The following is a 20971-nucleotide window of genomic DNA, read 5'->3' as shown; positions in this document are numbered from 1 at the left end:
TTACAAGGACTGTCACATTTGTTTGAGTTGAGGCTGGAATTTGAACCTGCAACTCCAGAATTCACAAGACTAATGCCTTCAGCATTTTGACCGGTTGCTGTCCATCACCACTCCTCTCTCGCGTACCCTTTCAAATGCATCCTGAACAATAGTGGAGCTCTGAAAAATTGTTCTGAAATTTGCCAGCTGCTTACTAACAACTATAGCAGGACTTGTCAGTGCAAATTGAACAGTGAAAAACAGATGCTATTATTTAATACAGCTGTCCTTCAAAATGTGATCAACTGCACATGTTTATCTTCCCTTTCTCTCCCCCGTCTTACTCTGCTTTTCAGATTATCAGTTTATTAAATGTCTTCACACCACAGAAATCTCTGGAGGAATTCCAGGATGTGTAAGTAACACGGGCAGTAATTACACTAAAGCTTTAGAGGGAGGTGGGCCCTGGTATTGTATAGTGAACATACAAATCCCAGTATAATAAAAAGGATGAGCTCCTCTAGAAAATTATCTTGTGAAGATGATGCTTTAGATAGAATTTGAAAATGTAGACTGGTCTATTTTAGGTATGTATAAGGCACCTGTAACCTTTGTATCTAAGTGCTGGAAAAAACATGCCCGCAAAGCATGCTCATGGCTGTTCTTAGACAGGTAGTGTGGAGGAATATGAGCATCTACGAGGAAGTGTACTTTGTTCCTTTGTGTTATTGGTTTGCTCAGGAAATGTTGTTGTATAACTCTCTGAGCTGTGTGAGTGGTTTAAAAGGTGGCGATTCACTTTGAAATAATTTCCTGGTAAAAGAGACTGATGTGAAACATTTTTTCCCTTTGATATTTATTGTGGGATAACCTTTGACTGTGTAAAATTTTTCTGCCTTGGGAAATAGTGGCGGCATGTGAGCTCCACTGAACTTTGTCTACAGCATGGGCATTACTGCATTTAATGAACTTGCCCTGAATCAAATTTCAGGTAGTCACAAGTGTTGCTGTTTTATGTCAGCTAAATGGCTTCTGCCTTTCAGTCTACAGCACCTTGTTCCATATTGCAGTATCACAAAAGGAAGGGGTTAATAGCATTGTTTGGAGTCAGGCAAGTACTCTTCATGTGTCTGCACAAAGATCTGCTGCTCCATTGCAATAATCTTGTTATTTCAGTCCTCTGCAGAGAATTGGTGAGGTGAGCCTGAGTTAGGACGCGCACATATAAATCCAGATCTAGAGTCTTCCCAAAGTTTGAGGGAGTTTGAATCCCGTGTTCCAGTTAAGGTCCATCTCTACTTAAGAATAAATGTCCCTTAGGAACTGAGCTGGTGGGTTAATGTATTAACCTATCACTTCTGGAGGACTGAGTTAAAATCTGATTAAGACTATCCCTCAATCTTATTCAGCAAAAGCACAGTGTAGAGTCAGATTAGTTAATTGGCATTAAAACCATATGGGCTCACCCAGTCTTACAAACACTTCAAACAAATTTATTGTGGCAATATATAGTTACCCTTCCTACCTCTTCCATCAGTCCAGTGATCTCTGGAAGAAATCTTCTGATCAAATTGCGATAGCCATTTCTCATGAGAAAAGGCTCACAGTTTGGTGCATGTGGCGTCAGCATGTTTGAGGATCCTGCTGCCTTGTGTGCCCAGGTAGAGCACAGTCACTGTGCTGTGGAGTGTGCCAGGTAATCCTTGATACTCCAAGGATGTCAATGGGCCATTCTTGGAATGCTGCAATGGGAGACAAGTCACAGAATGGTTCAAGTATTACTGAGCTCTGTGCTGGGGCTCAGGTGAATGGTCAGTTCAAAACCTTTTCTCCATCTGTGTTACCATCTCACAGTGGAAATAAAAAAAGAAGCAGACTGTGAAGAGAGAGAAGTGAATGTTGATTATTGCACAGAAGTTACTAGAAGCTCCATGCCTGCGCAGGCAATAATGGTATGGCTTTACTCTCCTATCTAGTTACCTGGTAATGGAGTTGATGGATGCCAACCTGTGCCAGGTGATTCAGATGGAATTAGACCATGAACGAATGTCTTATCTGCTCTACCAAATGCTGTGTGGGATCAAGCACCTTCACTCTGCGGGAATCATTCACAGGGTAAGGGGACTGCACTTTGAAGGACAAGATAGTTATTGTTGTTAAGAATCTTGGTCATGTCAACATGGAAACTTTGTGAGTCAACCCGTTCATCAAGACCCAGCCTTCTGAATGTAAATATTGAAACTTATCTGTCTAACTTGCCTACATATCTGGCAAGTTCGCTGCATGGTTGCATGTTAGGGATGAGGACGTTTGTCAAGTTAATAATCAAAAAGAGAAAAGGAAAAGGGGAATGAGCCCTAGGTAGTATAAGACACACAAGTGATTATGATTATTGGAGAAGGAGGCGATAACTTCACTTTTCCTAAAACTGTCACTAGCTGTCTGTAGGCTGACAGTTTAAACTCATGTAACCCATAGTGCATTCAAATGCTATAAACTGATGGTGTCCAAACTGTGGTCCATGAATCATTTGGTGGGGTTCCACGGAGAACTGTCTGGTCATATCTAATTGGTTCTCCTTGTTTTCATTTGCTTAAATGCATGAAAAGACTGGTAAACGTATGTTAAGTACATTCCCAACATTATTTTTCCGTGTAAGCAATTGCTGTAGTTGCCACAGGAGTGAATGAGAAGATAGGTGGTCTGTGCAATTGTTGATACTAGAGTAAATGGTCCATGCAAATGTGAACAGGATGGGAGGTGGTCCAGCTGACCCTGAATGCATGGGAAAATGTCCATGAGACAACCTTTCTCTTAAGATGTGTTCCACATTATGAAAATAGCCTGGGAACCTCTGCTCAAAAAACAGTAATTTTTATGGCACAGTGGGCACTGCCCCACTCAGAATAAAGTGCAAACAAACAAAATATTTCATCACCCTGATTCTATAAGCCTTTTAGAGCTATTAATTTAACAGCAGAATGCTTCCATCATCCAGAGAAAAGTATTCATAGTTTCGAAGGCCAGAAGGCACCATTGTGATCATCTGCTTTGATCTCCTGTATAACACAGGTTACAAAACTCCTCAGAATAATTACTTTTGAACTACAGCATATCTTTAAAAAGTCTAGATTTAAAAGTTATCACTGATGGAAAATCCACCATGACCCTTGGTACATTGTTTCAATGGTTAATTACCATCACTGTTAAAAAACTATGCCTTATTTCTAGTAAGAATTTTTCTAGCTTCAGCTTCCAGCCATTAGGTCATGTTATATCTTTGTTGGCTAAATTGAGGAGCCCATTATCAAATATTTATTCCCCATGTAAGTACTAGAAGTACTGTGATCAAGTCATCCCTCAGTCTTCTCTTTGTTAAGCAAAATAGATGGAGATCCTTCAGGCTGTCACTGGGAAAGGCATGTTTTCTAATCATTCAATCATTCCCTGACTTCTCTGAAATTTCTCCAGTTTATCAGCAGCATCCTTGATGGAAGCAAGCTGTTTGAAGGATCTGGACTATAAGACTAGAGCACACGTTCCAATAGGGGGTGCCAAAGCAACAACAGGATTCAGAGGCAGGCTAAAAAGTGAATGACTGCACATGCAGCTGTGGAGCAGTGAAGTGTTTAGAGGTCCACCCAAAGCATGGATCCAGATCGCCAGTGTGCATAGATGGCAGTCATGTCTGTTTTCCTTTGTCTCTCTTGCAGGACTTAAAACCAAGTAATATTGTGGTAAAGTCCGATTGCACATTGAAGATTCTGGACTTTGGACTGGCCAGGACTGCAGGCACCAGCTTCATGATGACTCCCTATGTGGTGACACGTTATTACAGAGCACCAGAGGTCATCTTGGGAATGGGCTACAAGGAGAATGGTAGGGCTGAACCTCAATAGCAAAGACTATGTGGCCTGCAGGGCGAGGGCTACTTTGACAATTTATGGGCACAAGGAGAGGGAAATAATTGCAGTAAAGAACACCTTGAATTTAAACATTTTAACATTTTAAATTTTAACATTAGATCTGACTTTTCCCAGTATTACAATCAAACTGCAATAACTGATGGTACTTGTGGTGCAATTTGCATTGAATTTAACTACATGGTATATCGCAAGTTAACAACCTGTGATTGACCAGCGCTCCCTTGAGCAGCTGAAGAAGCCCTTTCTGACTAAAGTGTGTACCCATAAAGGCTGCTGTGACCGAGAAACATTATGGGAATTGTTAGGGTTGCCAAATGGATGAAATAATCTAACGCCAGCTCTTCTGAGTCTCAGACCTCTTTTAGTGAGGAGGAAAGAAGAGATGGGACTAAACCAAATTTGGAATCCAAACATTCCCAAATGTTTCAAGATGCAGACCCAGATTTGAATCTCAAGAGTAGCTTCTATATGTATAATAGGCTGAACTAACATCCCAGACTCTAACAACCTGCTGTTAGGTATATAAGATCTAGAGCTCAATTGTGCAGCTTGAGCCCATCTTTAGTGGAAAGAGAAGGGAGGAAGAGGAGGAAACTGAACTACTTTTCTGCTGTTTCACTGGTATGTAATCCTTCTAGCTGTAGGTAGAGGGCTCTGCTGTGAAAAATCTACTGGTGGTGTCTCTTTCTGTCATTGGACAGGTTCTGGGATGAAGGTAGAGCTACCATATCACAGAGGAGTCTGTAAGAGTTCATTGTAGGAGAGATAAAGGGAAAGCATTATCAAATACGTAGGTCTTGTTCTATAACATAATTGAACATTATAACTGTCTAGGTGTCAGGTAGACCAGGCTGGAAAGAAGAGTAGGAAATGTAGTGGAAAAAAGTCTATTATTATACTATTTCTGATGCCAAAGCAATCTCCCTGTTAGATGAAGAGATCTTTTCAATGACCAATGTAATGGGAAAGTAGCAGAAGCTCAAAACTATTTTAGTTTAAGTTGGAGAACCAAATTAACATGCAATAGAATTTGAAGTAATACTGACAGCATTCTTCAGCAGACAATGACCTTGTATGCTTGGTTTTTTAGATGGATTTCTTTACTCAAGTGATAATACAGGCATGCTCATAACACATCTGTAAGCTATTTCATTACATGAATTGCTGGTAATATTCATGGATTCACAATGCAGGTTTTAATACGGTAGTTAGTAATTAGGAAAAAATGAGCACAAGTGCTAAATATGTTGCACCCTGGCTTTCTCATAAACTTAGTGCCTCCAAAAATCTTTACTGGGATCAACACACATGTCATCATTACCTAATCTAAATATTAGGTTCTTTTTATTCCAAAATGAGTTGCTCAGGCTTTGTGTGGTTCTCACACAAAATGGAATTGTTAATGAGTTTGCTGTGTTTGACACAGCAGAGAAATTTCCTCTGGTTTCATGCTATTATTGTGGCATCTGGACAAATTTTGGGGAACTTTTGTCATCAAGTGAAAGACAGATTTGCGGAGGTACTCAGAATGTGTGCAACCCTCAAAGGGGCTGATCTAGTGCCCTAGAAGTTAATGGAGAGATTCCCATTAATGTCAATGGGCCATGGATCAGGTTCAAAGAGAGCAAGGAGCTTTTCTCTTTCAATTGAGCAAGATAAAATAGGCAAACATTTAAAAAAATAAAATAAATTTGAAAACAATGAATAAAGGAAACATGGATCAGCAAACCTGAGGAGTTGATGTGTACGAGGGATCTGATCCAGGTCTCAGTGAAGTCAATGGGAAAGATTGTTCTCTGCACCTCTGCTCAAGCCTGTGCTGCTGTACTACATGAGCTTCCCCACTTTGTATGCTGACTATGAAGATTGTTCACTGCTTTCATTTTCTCTCTGCACCTGATTGGCTAACGATGCATAGTTTGCACCATTTTGCTGCACTTACCTTGGAAGGACCCAAAATTACCACAAAGAAGAAAACTCTAACCCCACCTCAGGCATGCTTTAGCTGTCCTGTGCCCCCAGTACCTCTACCCTCCTTTCCCAGATGAAACATTTCACCCTTATTTTGTTTTACCAACAAAAACAAAAGTTTTGGTTTGTTTGTTTTTATTTTGTTTTTTAAAGGAGGAAAAAGGGAGAAGAAAAAGAGGAGAAATTGGTTATACATTACAAAAAATTATCGTAAAACAAGGATTTGAAGTTGGGAAAATATGGCATGTTCTTGAAAATAGATTTTTCTTCACCATTCAGAGTGCTGATCCTTTCTTTCTTTGCACTCTGTATCCTCAAGTATCTGTCTTTTTTTCCCCCTCCTTGTACAATTTCAAGGAAGAAAAACCCCACCTAAACCAAACAGATGAGCAACAGTGCACACTGCATCCAGTACGTGAAGTCAGGATGGGAAGCATGGAAGCATAGAAACCTTCATAAGATATGTTGGTATTCACTCTATGCAGCATTCTGCATTTCAATACCTATACAGTATCCAGGATAGGCAGTGTATTCCAGACTTTGTGTTCTTTCCTCTACATAGAGATGGATCTTGCAGCAGGAGTTTGGACTACTGAGTGACTGTAGGATAGTGTCCAGACCTGCAGTCCTTACTTTTGTTCCAGTTAGGACAGCTAGTGTGAGTGAGGAGTGCAGGTTCAGATTCAGTCCTGCAGTAATAAACCCATAAACTGGCCCAAAAGGCCAAGTAGGAGGTGATTCCAGATGATCACTATCTTTTTTTTTTAAAGTAAAGATTTGGGTTTTTATTCTCTGCCATTGTATTTTTCCCACCCACTAAGTGCAGTTTGTCCTTGCAGACCCAACACAGCTGGGATTGCATCTCTGTTTTTACTTTCTGGCTAGCTTTGTGTCTTTTTATCCTGTGGGTTCCACACAATCTCAGGAGCAGGATGAGGTAAAACGAGAGAGCTCCCCTTCAAGTTCATGCCTTCCTTTTTCACGTGTATTAGAAAGCATAGTAGTAAGCCCTCCTCTGAAACCCCCTGGATGGTTTTAACATAGATTAGACATGCTTTCAGCTGATTAGTTTCCAACACATGAAGCCTGCTTGTGAGTTCATTGGGTCTAGGTGCATTTTTCATGTTGCCTGAATCAGAAAGAGACTGTATTGAACCTCTGTTGGTTTTCCTGTGAAAAAAGGTGCATATTTTTATTTCAGTTAGTGTAACAAAAACTCTGACAACGCTGATATTTCAAATATTTTTCCAATTTTACTGAGCCTGATGGTGCTTTTATCTATTTACTTATTTTAGCGTTTGGTGGGAGGAGAAAAAACTGTACTATTCTGATCAACCTGCTCTTTTTCCCCTCCTTTAGGAGTGAAGTGTCTTAGTTAACTTTGCTTTTTTTCCCCCTTCTACACTTCCCTGTCTCTGCTGTTCTAGTGGATATATGGTCTGTGGGATGCATTATGGGAGAAATGGTTCGCCACAAAATCCTCTTTCCGGGAAGGGACTGTATCCTTGTGCCATTTGCTGCAGTTTCACCTATTTATTTATTCCTCTCCTTCATCCCATCCCCTCTTAAACATATAACAAATATACCAGGACTGTAAGGATAGAAGCAAAAAGTTGAATATAAGAGGTATGAGTAATTTTGAGGGGGAATAACCCAATTCATGAAATGAACAAAAAATAAAGAAATCAAAATGGAAAAAGAGATACAAGCTGAATTATTTCAATCCAATCTTCTTCTTTTATTATTATTTTAAAATCTTTAGTCCTCCTGTTTTATGTAAAAAGTGTGTATGCCATATAAGAAAGAATACAGAAAACAAATGTTTAGCATACCTTATTGATTACCCTTTCACACAAAAAACAAAACACCCTGTCCTGGCCTGTCCAATCCTGTAAATCTTTTTTTCTGCTTTACTGTTTTGGAAATGGTAACTTCATGATGTTTGTGGTGACATCATAATCTTTTGCTCGCTAATGCATCATTGATATGGATTCATCTCGATGCTGTATGGGCTCAAAGTTGAGTCGATACAACATTTTTTTTTCTAAAATTTTTTGACTTGCCCACTTTAAAACAACCGTATATCTGGTTTTATCTCCAAATTTGCCTGAAATCAGATTCCTGTTGATTTGAAAATGGACTTTCCTTCACTTGCATGAGGTCTGTGTCCCTCTCTGTCTTGATCATCTAAGCTTGGATGATATTCTTTTTACCACCTCTGAGGCGGTGAAAGTAATATTAGAAAATGAAAACAAAGGAGGGGGTGGCTTTTGACTTGGCAAAGGCTAAGCTAGAGGACCTGCCTGGGGTATATGAGACGTGTGGGGAAATGTATTTGTGCCCATCAGAATAAAAATGCAATAACATAACACATGTTCTGTTTTCCAAAAAGGGGGATTAATTATGACAGGTTGACAGAAGGAAACCATAAAAATCTGGCATCAGAAGATATTGGCAGTTAGTATGGATTAAAAAACCCTATTTTTAAAGACATAAGGTCATAGACATAAGGTCATAGGCACTAATTATTTTTGCTGACTCTCAAGTGATTCATGTAGTGTTTAACAAAGTTACATATGGATCTTGCAATTGGATTTATGTGGAAGGAGCCCCATGGAAGGCAATAACATACGGGTGTACAAATGAATCCAGTTGCAGAACTTGGACTTTACAACAGTCATATATGATTTTCCCCCACGTGCATTCAATAGGGAATACTGCAGATATTATCATCTCCTACTTGCCAAGGAGAAAATAGCAAAGATATTAATGGCTGCTATTGTATTCTCCTTGATTAAAGTAGACTGGAATGTGAAAACCTGAGACACACACACACAAAAAGAGACTTTGGATCACTGTTTAGAATTATTTTTAGTTGATTTTGGAGTCTCATCCTAAAAGGTGCTGAGTGCTTCCTGAGAAGTACCGGGTATCTTCCACATTCAATTAAGTCAATGGAAGTTAAGAGTGTAGTGCACCTTCAAGTTGCAGCTAGCAGATCATTGTGGCTTTTCCAGTTTTATGGTGGTATCAAGGAGTCATTGTTAATTTTTATCAATTTCTGTTGCTGTTTTCTCCGACTTTCTTAAGGTACATGATGCCTAATTCAACTATTTATCAAATCTCAGGGGCCCAATCCAATGTCCATTGCATTCACTGGGAGTGTTTCTGAAGTCAATGAACAAGAGATCAGATTCAGTTTTTAGTTCATTAATCAACTGGAAAACAGTAAAAAAAAAAAAAATTGCAAAGGAAAAATGTAATAAGATTGTTGATTGCAGCTCTTTTTTTCCATCAACAAACAGGATGCTACAGTCATGTCTTTCTGCCTATTCATAACAATCCATTTAAAAAACATAAATCCCAAACTTTTTTCAACACGACTCTTACTGTGGTGCTTTCATCTGGCTATCATAGAATCATAGAATATCAGGGTTGGAAGGGACCCCAGAAGGTCATCTAGTCCAACCCCCTGCTCAAAGCAGGACCAATTCCCAGTTAAATCATCCCAGCCAGGGCTTTGTCAAGCCTGACCTTAAAAACCTCTAAGGAAGGAGATTCTACCACCTCCCTAGGTAACGCATTCCAGTGTTTCACCACCCTCTTAGTGAAAAAGTTTTTCCTAATATCCAATCTAAACCTCCCCCACTGCAACTTGCTATGTCAAAGTCACCCTTATTAGTGTCTGATTGTTCTTTTTCAGTGGATAGCCAGAGAATATTAAGAAGGAAATCTTTCACCATCCAAATGTTCATTAAAATCATCTGAAGATGTGAGAAAAAAGATAGTTGATGATTTGTATGGCTCTCCACCCAAAGCCTGAGGCAAACTGTGGGATAGACCTGCTGTTTTAAATCATTGGAAATTGCCTCCCCAAAAAAGTTAATTTACTGTGACCCTTTCAAAGCCAGCATTAATCACCCTAGTTTCTTTGGGGGTGGAGAGGGGAGTTTTTTGTCAGGTGACTTGCGGGAGGGGGAGAAAAAATGCAGTGTATAAACTCATTCCCAAGATATTTATTTGTTAATCGATCTGAACCAAAGAAGAATAATAAGAGTTTTCAGTGTCAGAAAGCCTGGATTGTGCGTGTGTCTGAGGTTCTTTTTTTCCTCCTCTGTTTGGTCAAACTGTTTGAATGGGCAGGTCCAGTCAAGCTTCTTGATACAGTAAGTCCCTGAAAAGCACTTATGCAGCAGCAGAAACCTCATCAAAAGCTTTCTTAACAAAACTTTTCTTGCAGCGCCTTAGGGCCTTTCTGACGATATTAAGTCCTCCAGCTGAAAGGGGTATCTCTCTCTATAGAAATATAAATCTTTATTTCTTTGTAATCGCTAAAGGGAATGGCTATTGTGTTTGGTTTTCTGTAGGTCCATGAGGCTGTCTCATTTGTAGCTTGGAACAGGAACCCACAATTGTACTGGCACAATAAACACAGAAGATTGAGAGCTGCTGGCAAGTTTGAAGAAAAGGCAGGTTTAAATATCTAGGCATCCCAAAGCAGAATAACCATTGAATTGGGTCTATTGGTCTATTAAAGCTTGCATGGAAATTAAAGAACATGGAGGACAGATTGTAGACTAATTGATGTTTATTGTTGATGAGCTATTTGTAGGTGACTTTGGAAAAAGTCCTAAATTCCACGTAGATGTCAAGGTAATATTCTCATCCCAAGGGCTATGGTTGTATGCACATGACTTCAGTTAGTGTTAATGGAAGTTATGCATCAAAATGAGAATATGTCTCCCAGATTTATTACCAAATGTAATAATCAAAACTAGGCAATCTCATGAAAGAGAAATCCAGCTTTTGACATATTTCCAGCCTGAGTTGCAGACCAAAATGTTTCAGAAAATGTGTCTAATCAAATCCTGAGGTTCTTCCTCAGTTTTTACTCAGTTCTTTCTCCTAATTAAGTCAGTAAGAGTTTGCTTGAGTAAGGACTTAATTAAAAAAAAAGAGTAAGGACCTTAGGATATAGTCAAGTCTGAACTCTTGGAAGCTGCGAAAACTAGACAGAACCTCTGAAACCTCTTGTGGTTTCCAAACTCTAGTTTCAGGTCTGGCTAACAAAATCTCATAAGATTTCAGTACAATGATAGGAAATGCACTTTGTGCACTATGTAATGGAAGCAAAACATGAAACATTATGTGAACTCAGTTATTTTTAAATGAGAGATTTAAATGAGAGCCTTACACAGATAATAGGGGTTGAAACCCAGACTGACATCACACAGACAGACACCCACACTCGTTCCTTCAAGGATTCTTTGTTGAAATATTAATTCTCACTTGGACTTGTTTAATTTCCCCCAGTGTTGGAACATTTATTTTCTATAGTAGGAAAGTGAAACAGTTTATTTCTGGCATGAAAATGGCTCTAGTTTGAAGCGGGGTACATGTGTGTGAGAGAGATTCCTGAAGAAGATCGAAGCTGAAATATTATTGTAGTTATGAATTGCTGTATTGAATTGCTCAGGACCATATTGTACCAGGCACTGTTTTTTTTTTTTTAAAAAAAAAGGCGGGGGGAACAAGGTTTCAGCCTTGAAAAGCTAACAATCTAAGACAAGACTTAAGTGAGAAAAGAGGATGAAGGTAGCAATAATAGGAATATGAGTTCAAACAGACTTATTGTATATAGCTATCAACACAGAGAGCCAGATTTTCAAAAGTGACCAGCTGACCAACTGTGGTCAGATTTTTTAGAAGAGCTCAGTTCCCATTTTAAGCATCTAAAATGAAGGAGCCAATTTTGCAAAATTACTCAGGATCCAGGAAGTGCTACTGAGAATAATGAGTTAATAGATGGTGAAGTCTTCAAAAATCTGGCCTATGCAATATTTTTCTTTGGTGAATTTATCTGTTTGGTTATGGATCATAATTATATTTACTTCTACTTCTACAGGAATATACAGTAGAACCTCAGAATTATGAACACTTCGGGAATGGAGCTTGTTTGTAACTTTGAAATGTTCGTAACTCTGAACAAAACGATATGGTTGTAATTTCAAAAGTTTACAATTGATATTGACTTAATACAGCTTTGAAACTTTACTATGCAGAAGAAAAATGCTGTTTTCCCTTTTTTTAGTAGTTTACATTTAACACAGTCCTATACTGTACTTGGTTGGGTTTTTTTGTTGTTGTTGTTTTTGTTTTGGTCTCTACTGCTGCCTGATTGTGGTGTATGGTGGACTGGTCAGTTCGTAACTCTGGTGTTCGTAACTCTGAGGTTCTACTGTACACGCAGAAAATACCACATACATTATAGTGATCAGTGTGATCTAAAAAATACTGTTACAAAAAGGAGTTGCCATCCATAGTTCTTGAAAGATGCAGTGAGAAGATCCGTATTTAGATACTGAGCGAGACTTAAAATCATAGAATCATAGAATATCAGAGTTGGAAGGGAGCCCAGAAGGTCATCTAGTCCAACCCCCTGCTTGAAGCAGGACCAATTCCCAGTTAAATCATCCCAGCCAGGGCTTTGTCAAGCCTGACCTTAAAAACCTCTAAGGAAGGAGATTCTACCACCTCCCTAGGTAATGCATTCCAGTGTTTCACCACCCTCTTAGTGAAAAAGTTTTTCCTAATATCCAATCTAAACCTCTCCCACTGCAACTTGAGACCATTACTCCTCGTTCTGTCATCTGCTACCATTGAGAACAGTCTAGAGCCATCCTCTTTGGAACCCCCTTTCAGGTAGTTGAAAGCAGCTATCAAATCCCCCCTCATTCTTCTCTTCTGCAGGCTAAACAATCCCAGCTCCCTCAGCCTCGCCTCATAACTCATGTGTTCCAGTCCCCTAATCATTTTTGTTGCCCTTCGCTGGACTCTCTCCAATTTATCCACATCCTTCTTGAAGTGTGGGGCCCAAAACTGGACACAGTACTCCAGATGAGGCCTCACCAATGTCGAATAGAGGGGATCGATCACGTCCCTCGATCTGCTCACTATGCCCCTACTTATACATCCCAAAATGCCATTGGCCTTCTTGGCAACAAGGGCACACTGCTGACTTATATCCAGCTTCTCGTCCACTGTCACCCCTAGGTCCTTTTCCGCAGAACCCCAAGGCAATTACAGTTGGTTAGTGGGTGAGGTTAGTATTGTGAATGACAGTTTCTGATAAGCTTTTGTGTAAGAAATTATCTGTTCTTACCTTTGATGCAATTTCATGTTCAAAATTTATTGCTGCTATTTCTATTTGTTCAGCGTAGTATTTTTCTTTTTTAAAGACTTCTTTTGTTTAAAAGATCAGTAGCCATGAGACTTTAGTAAGGGGAGAGACTGAGAGTTTCAAAATGGCTGGCATGCTTCTCACAATTTGATCATTTGGTGGGTGTTGACTTATTGTTTGGATTTTATCTATTTATTGGCAGAGTTGGCTTGTGCATGCATCACTTTGAATTTGTATCCAGACACAAGCTTGGATATGGGGTTTTGGTTAGCGTGGGGACAGTTTGCGTTTCAGTAGTATTTTCTTTACATGATAGGTCATCTGGCTCCAATAGACATCAGTGAAATTTGCATCCATATAGATACTTGACCATTAACATTCTTTTAACTTTTTGGACTCAATATATATATATATTCCATACAAGTTTAATTTACAGTCAGTTATACACATGATATACATATATGTGCAGACTCATTGCTAAGGCTATGATTTAGTCATGGAGGTCATGGCAGTCACGGATTCCGGTGACTTCTTGGGGTTCAGCTGTCAACAGCTGAAGCTGGGGCTGGAGCCGAAGCTGTGGCTGGAGCCAGGGCTATGCTCCCCTGCTCTGCGTTGGGGGCTGCAATCGGGACCATGTGCCCCAGCCCCAGAGCGTCCACCGGGGGCTCAAATGGGGCCATTTGCCTCTGCCCTGCAGTGCAGGTGGCACCCCTGCCCCCCTCAGGGGCTGCAGCCAGGGCCATGCACCCCTGCTCCATGTTGGGCTGCAGCCGGGGCTGTGCATCCCTGCCCCATGTGAAGGGCTGTGTACCCCTGCCCCACGGTTTCCACAGTGGTCTGAAACCAGGGCTGTGTGCCTCTGCCCCATGGCTTGTATGATTATTTTTAGTAAAAGTCATGCACAGGTCATGGGCTCCATGAATTTTTGTTTGTTGCCTGTGACCTGTCCCTGACTTTTACTAAAAATAACCATGACAAAATTATAGCCTTACTCATAGCCAAATCCTATGTGCAATCAAGTAAGTGGTTTGTACAGAGGGAAATCTCTGAATCTGGATTATCCCCAATAGCCTCGTAAATGGCAGTTGAGATAATCCATGGCTGCTTTTACAACACCAGCTTTAGAGGTTTTTGGATAGTGGATCTACGTAGCGGTGGCTCCAACTGACAACCACCCATACTTCCCTTGTCCACTCACCAAGACTTTTCTGCACTGAAGCAGGTAGAAACCCCTGGAGCACAGCTCTGTAGGGCATAGTGGTCTGGTCTGGGTGAACTCTCCATATCTTGCCTGTGCTCCTGCACAGCAGGCTCTCACCAAGATAGAACATGAGGCAGTGAGTCAGGGAGGAAACTGGTTGATGAGTTCCTGATTTAGAATGGAGAGTATTTTAAAAAAAAAAGGTTTTTTGCACATCTGGTTGGGGTTTCATTTGGGACAGAGGTATTATTTCTTTCTTTCTTTCAGTTAGGGTTTCCTTTACATCAGCACTGGGTTTAATTAGCCTTGGTGTTTGCACTGTGAGCTATTCCAAAGAAACATTATCATAACAGCTTCTCTCTTTATGAGAATCAAATAATATGAATCTTAATAGATCCATTCTCCGCTTTCTCCTAAGGAGATCAGGGTTATCACTTACTTCTGGAGAAAGCCATTTCCCCATATAAATAGGGGAGACTTCACAAGTAATTTAGTCAAGTGGTGGTATAAACCAGAAAGGAGAGTATCTAATTTTTAGCTTTTAACTTTTAACTTTTAGTTTTTAATCATAAAACTAAGCTGGCAAGAAATTTTTATCTATTTGCAGTATTTTAGTGCTAGATGTTTTTCAAGGCACTATAAAAACTAGCACTACAATGCAAAGTGTTCGGTCTGCCTTTTAGCCAGGGTCCCATGTTGGCGGGCGAGTAGTGAGAGGAGGTGCGCTCTCCCAGCAGAAGCTCTAGGAGGCATAGTGGCTGAAGCAGGAGAATCACTTGGAGCTCTCGGAAACCAATGTTCTCCTTCAAAGGAGAGCACGCCCACTCCCCTCTGCACTGGCAAGCTCAATATATCTATATTGATTTATGGCAAATTTCTAGTCATGTTTTCTGATCTCAGTAATTAAGAGGCAGATTTTCAAAGGTATTTAAGTATCTGTTGATGCAGATGGACATCTACAGGGATTTTTCAGTCAGTGGGAGTTAGGTGCCCAATCTACTCAGGTACACTTTAAAATCTCACTTGGTGCCTATCTGCTGCTTTAGGCAGCTAAATACTATTGAAAATCTAGCCATTAGTGCCTACATGTGTCCATATATATCACCCAACACTTCAGCTTGCAGAGCTCAGATCATCTAGCTGCAGGGTTTAGAAGCACTTTCTGTGTTTTAAATTGCTTGCTTTGCGCTAGCTTTTTTTGTGAGCCTCAGAAGTATACATGGGCCTGATTCTCCACTCCATGACTCTGTTGTAACTTTACTGATGCTAACAGAGTTAGGCTGGTATAATAGAGTGGAGTTTCACAATCAGTGTATGAAAGGGATATAGGTAAAACATTGATTGTCAGGGCAACTAGGTACTTTAATTACCAAAATTAGTACATAAAACATGAATTTACCATGGATTATACATTATATTGTTTCATTTTTATTAATAAATGTATACACATTTTTTATTAATATTGTGGAGAGAGAGGCTATTGAAAGATTCTCCATAGAGAAGATGAAATAATTAAAATATGCTTGGCTATAACCTCTGTGGCTCACAAAAAAAGCTAGTTCAAGGTAAGGCAGTTTAAAACAATACAGAAAGTGGTTCTAAACCCAACAGTTAGATGACCTGAGCTCTGCAAGCTGAAGAGTTGGGTTTAGACTACTTTTCATTGTATTTGGGTTAAGTGAGTGTTGGTTTAAATTGCTTGGCCCAGATGCTTTGCAGATTTACTCCCATTACAATGTTGTTGTTTTTTTCCCTGAGAGCTATAGATATACATTCAAGTACTCACTACTACAGCTTTCTGTGACTCACTAATGGACCAATCCTGAAGTCCTTCTACAGGAAAAACCTCGCCCTGAAGCCAATGGAAGCTTTTCCATTGAGTGTTGTAAGGTGGGCGCGCCAAGTGCTCAGAAACACCTTTGGGCTCGACTGAGCATATACAATGTGCTTTGTGCAAGAGGTGCTACGTGAGGTGCAGCTTCACAGGCCCAGGAGCAGCACAGGAAAGGAATCCTGCCATGTGGGAGTAACAACCTACTGGCCCCTTATCAGATTGCATCCCCCCATGTCAGCTCAGCTGTGGTGGTAGGCACATTGGAGGGGCAGATCCAAATCTCTGCACGCTAGCTCAGGGGCAAAATAGTGAATGTGCAGAATGTGCTTAGCCCTCGGAGTTTGGAACCAAGCTTTGGAGAGAACACAGGGTGCGAGGCATGACACTCTCCCCCTTATCCCCATGCGTGGTTGTGTAGGCAAGGCCACAATCAGGCCTTCTGTTAGTCTTGCAGCTCTACTGTGGATAAACTGTGACTGTGTTTAACTAAGGTGAACATCATCTTTTCTGAATTCCCAGCAGGTGACTGCTTTGAAGTACCTTGCTGAATCGAGGCCTGAAAGTAGAATATGGTCTTATGCTAGATTTGTTTGTATCCTGACAACTGTACATGCTAGAATTCACCATTATTAGTATCAAACTCAGAAGGTCTAAATTAACATTTTGTATTTCTTAAATTCCCTTAGACTTTCAGATACCAATTGCAGAGTGGGGAGATATAATTACTATGTATCAATGAATGTATAGTATATGTTGAGAGAAAGAGAGCGAGAGCTCTAAACCTATCAGGAAATCTGCAGCATTAATACTGTACCAATAAAATAAATTTGCATGCACCAAATCACCTGATTAAAATTTATAATCATTTTTATAGTGCAGGTGTAAATTTTTATAGGGTGAGGGTACTGAATCTTTTTTATTTTATGTAACTTTCTACCATATTTTTAAGAGGAATTTATTGAGGGAAAACTATCAAAGCAAACCGTCTGAAGCCCTTTGCTTGATGGGAACATAATTATTCAGCTCAGAGGTAAATGGAGTCTGCTCACAGTCTTAGTGTAGCCAAAGCTGTTCTCACACTATTATGTTGCATCCATTTACAGATCAGGAAACAGAAGTAGACAACAAAGTACACAAACCTTTTTGACCTCTATCATTGCCACTAAGCAATCAATTAATGTTTGTATTGTTTATATAGGACTAGTGTTGTGTATGGTGTTTCAAAGGCATAAAACAAGGCATGTCTTCTGCTCAGAAGACCTTATCCTCTAAGGTCTTAAGCATATATGGTATTGAGCACATGCAATCATCTGCTGAAGGTCCTCAACTCAATAGGAGTTGAGGGTGCTTGGTATCTCACAGGAGGCATTGAGCATCTTGTAGGATTGGATCCTAATTAAGACAGATAACTCAATAACTATATCATGGGGAAGGGACTGATAAGAGGGAGAGGCAATTATACAATCAGAGAGGAACACAGGCTAGGAGATCAGTATCTTCCACGGGAAGCAAATTGTAGAAGTAATTTTTGACTTTGTATGTTACTTTTTTGTTAACTTTTCCATGTTTTGTTTCAGTGTGTATTATTAAAGTTTAAAGAAATAGTGAGGTGACAGAAAAGGAGCAGGCTGTAGTGGAAAGATACCCAGGAGAAGTGAGGTTAGAAGGAAGAGAGAGCAAAGTAATTTTAATTTGATTTGCAGGAAGTAGGATGCTGCTCCAGACATAGAGGAAAGCATGAAAAAGGCACAGGGTTGTGAATGGGAGAAGGGAATGAAGGGAACATTATGGGAGAGGGGTGAGTAGAGTGGAGTGACCAGGAAAGAATGAGAGCAAAGATATGAGCAAGGACAGACCTATGTGAAGCCTTGAGGTTGAGGACTAGGAGTTTGAACTGGATTAAGAAAGAGATTGGGAGCCAGTGAAGAGATTCAAGAAGGGCAGAAGAGGAGGACATGTGAGGCTAACCCTTTAAAGGGCTTGCGTTTGCATTCATGCCTATAAAAGGGCTAAGGTTCGTAGAGCAGAAGGGAAGATGTTCTTATTGTTTTCTAAACCAGTTTGCCCATTCCCACCAAAATATCAAATGCCCCTGGGGGCATTGTCTTTCCAGCTCAGTGTGTTGGGCTCTGTGGTGCAGTGGGACCTGACGCAACACACTGCAGAATTACAGTGATTTTCCTTTTTAGTTATATTAAAAAAACAATAACCAGACCCCAGGTACTGTGTTATGGTTACAACATATGAGTACATAGTTATGGGATCTATCTTGAGATGTACCAGAGTTGCTATCAGCCAGTTCCACTCTACTGAGGACTGTGCTGGTTTTTCCCTTTGAAAGTTTCAAGTAAACAGCTGGATTCAGTTCTGTAGCTGAGACCATAGTCTCCAGTAAGCATGAAGAGCTGAAGAAGTATTTCCCAGCAGAACTCCTTCGAAGAAACCCCCTTTAAAATGGACTTGGAGAAGTGAACTTAGTGCACTGACAAGCATGTTCAGACTTCCTTGGATTGTTCCCAGAGTTCAGACCTCAGCACTTGTGTAAAATAGGTTTGGGCTGTTACATATTCTGGGCTATATATATGCAAATGAGCATAGCAAGCATCAGAGTTTGCCTCAGAAATCCCACAGCCAGCAGTGCTACAACAAGTAGCTATTCAAAGCAGGACAGTCTGTTTCCAGTTCTCAGTGGACAGGTATCTGCACTATTAAAATATAAACGATCACAAATGGGACTAAACTGGCCATCTCGGCAGAGGTGAAAAGGTGGAGTATAAAGCAGCCTCTTATTCTTTGTAGTGGTTCTTCTCCAGGGTCAGAGCTAAGGCACAGTGGCATGGCAATATGGGGAAAGATTGCACAGCTTCTCCCTGTCCTGTACCTGTTGTGGATAAACAGAGGACTCCCGGATCTGAGACTGTAGTGAGGGGTACCTTTTGTGACCATGACATTGACATTCTCTCCTCTCACCAGTTTTAACCAATGTAACTCCACTGAATTCAGTGGAGATAGTCTTGATTAATACAGGACTAAATTAAATTTAGGTCTCTCTACTACATGTTTGTATGGAGCCTAGTACCATGGAGCCTTGATCTCTAATTAGGGCTTCTGGACACTATTGTAATATATGTAACAATAAGGCTTTTAGCCTCAAGTGCGTTACTATTATTACACATATACAATGACAAATTTAGGGTCTTATTAGGGATTTTAAAATCTCTTTATGAAAGAGAAAAAGGAAGCAAGAATCATAGACTTTAAGGTCAGAAGGGACCATTATGATCGTCTAGTCTGACCTCCTGCACAACGCAGGCCACAGAATCTCACCCATCCACTCCTGTAACAAACCCCTAACCTATGTCTGAGCTATTGAACTCCTCAAATCGTGGTTTAAAGACTTCAAGGTGCAGAGAATCCTCCAGCAAGTGACCTGTGCCCCATGCTACAGAGGAAGGCGAAAAACCCCCAGGGCCTCTGCCAATCTGCCCTGGAGGAAAATTCCTTCCCGACTCCAAATATGGTGATCAGCTAAACCCTGAGCATGTGGGCAAGACTCACCAGCCAGACACCCAGGAAAGAATTCTCTGTAGTAATTCAGATCCCACCCCATCTAACATCCCATCACAGGCCATTGGGCATATATACTGCTAATAGACAAAGATCAATTAATTGCCAAAATGAGGCTATCCCATCATACCATCTCCTCCATAAATTTATCAAGCTTAGTCTTGAAGACAGATATGTCTTTTGCCCCCACTGCTCCCCCTTGGAGGGCTGTTCCAGAATGTCACTCCTCTGATGGTTAGAAACCTTCATCTAATTTCAAGTCTAAACTTCCTGGTGGCCAGTTTATATCCATTTGTTCTTGCATATCTTTTCTCCACAGACATTGGGTCAAATCCCAAGGTTTTCACCCAGTCTGTGTGGCATTGGAAATCTTATAAGAATTTCCTTCACAAAACTTCACAAGTAAAGTAGAATGCAAGGAATTCTTCCATTGCTGGCTTATAGTATGAAAAGAGTTTGCAATTAAACTGTTAGATGATTTTCCATAGACATAATTTTTAATGAACATTTTGCAACAATAACATGAGACAGAAATTTCTTAAGATAACAAATGTATTAATAATGATTGGACACACAACTGTTTACTCTATCTTTTCCTGATATTCTGCATGTCATTCAGCTTGTTGTAATGGAAGCAGCAGTAATTAGTTCTCCTGGGTTTGCTTATTGCTACCAAGTAAGTAGCCATTTTTTGGTGCTTATAAAGCTTCTCAGATGCTAAGTAAAATTACAGGGAACCTTAAATACAGTCAGGATTAAGATTTCCACAATAAGTACATTCTCCTTACAAACCAAACCCACTTTAAGCTACTGCTACAAAATCAGAGTTGGCATGGAATCTTAAGGAGGAGTGAAACCAAACAACATGACATTGGTCTCTCCCCACACAGATCCGGCACAGCAAAGACGTCTTTCTTTCTGTTATTGAATATCATAGAAAGAAGTTGGCACATGCAGTTTAGTGTCAGGGCTTGCTTACTTGCATGTTTGTGCTGTATTATGTTAAGCAGCTCATCCTCACTGGCAATAGCAGGGAGGAGAGCATCAGTTTAATTATACATTATACTTCAAGGGCCTGATTCTGATATCCTTTATATCAGTGTAAATCATGAGTAACTTTCTTGAAACCAATTCAGATACATCAATATACATAGGAGTGGAATCGGGCCTCTGGTTTGCTTTGAATTACAGTCCAGAATGGCCAGCTTAGTGCTTTGTATCAGAGCTGTTCCATTATAAAGTTAGCATTTCCTATCATGCAGAATGAAAATCTTATGAGTTTCTCAGGACACCCATTCTGAACTAGCTGC

At 40.2% G+C, this 20971-nt stretch overlaps 1 protein-coding gene across 23 annotated transcripts in view; it reads left to right on the top strand.

Annotated features, from left to right (window-relative positions):
* MAPK10 (mitogen-activated protein kinase 10) overlaps positions 1 to 20971 on the top strand; it is a 266175-nt gene that overhangs the window by 178487 nt on the left and 66717 nt on the right. For 20 of the 23 annotated variants that reach the window (XR_012158459.1, XR_012158458.1, XR_012158454.1 and 17 more), the window contains 4 exons: positions 336 to 394; positions 1956 to 2094; positions 3693 to 3858; positions 7304 to 7375. Coding sequence is in view for 17 of the 23 variants with exons in the window: in XM_073340583.1 (XP_073196684.1) it covers positions 336 to 394; positions 1956 to 2094; positions 3693 to 3858; positions 7304 to 7375 (436 nt within the window). In the remaining 6 variants the exon portion in view is untranslated. The remainder of the gene's footprint in view (positions 1 to 335; positions 395 to 1955; positions 2095 to 3692; positions 3859 to 7303; positions 7376 to 20971) is intronic. The other 3 variants (XM_073340581.1, XM_073340589.1, XM_073340579.1) reach the window with 1 other exon arrangement.

Source organism: Lepidochelys kempii, chromosome 4, assembly GCF_965140265.1.
Source record: "Lepidochelys kempii isolate rLepKem1 chromosome 4, rLepKem1.hap2, whole genome shotgun sequence".
NCBI classification, from domain to species: domain Eukaryota; kingdom Metazoa; phylum Chordata; order Testudines; family Cheloniidae; genus Lepidochelys; species Lepidochelys kempii.
The sequence above is the reverse complement of the archived record's forward strand: the minus strand, read 5'-3'. Positions and strand labels throughout refer to the sequence as shown.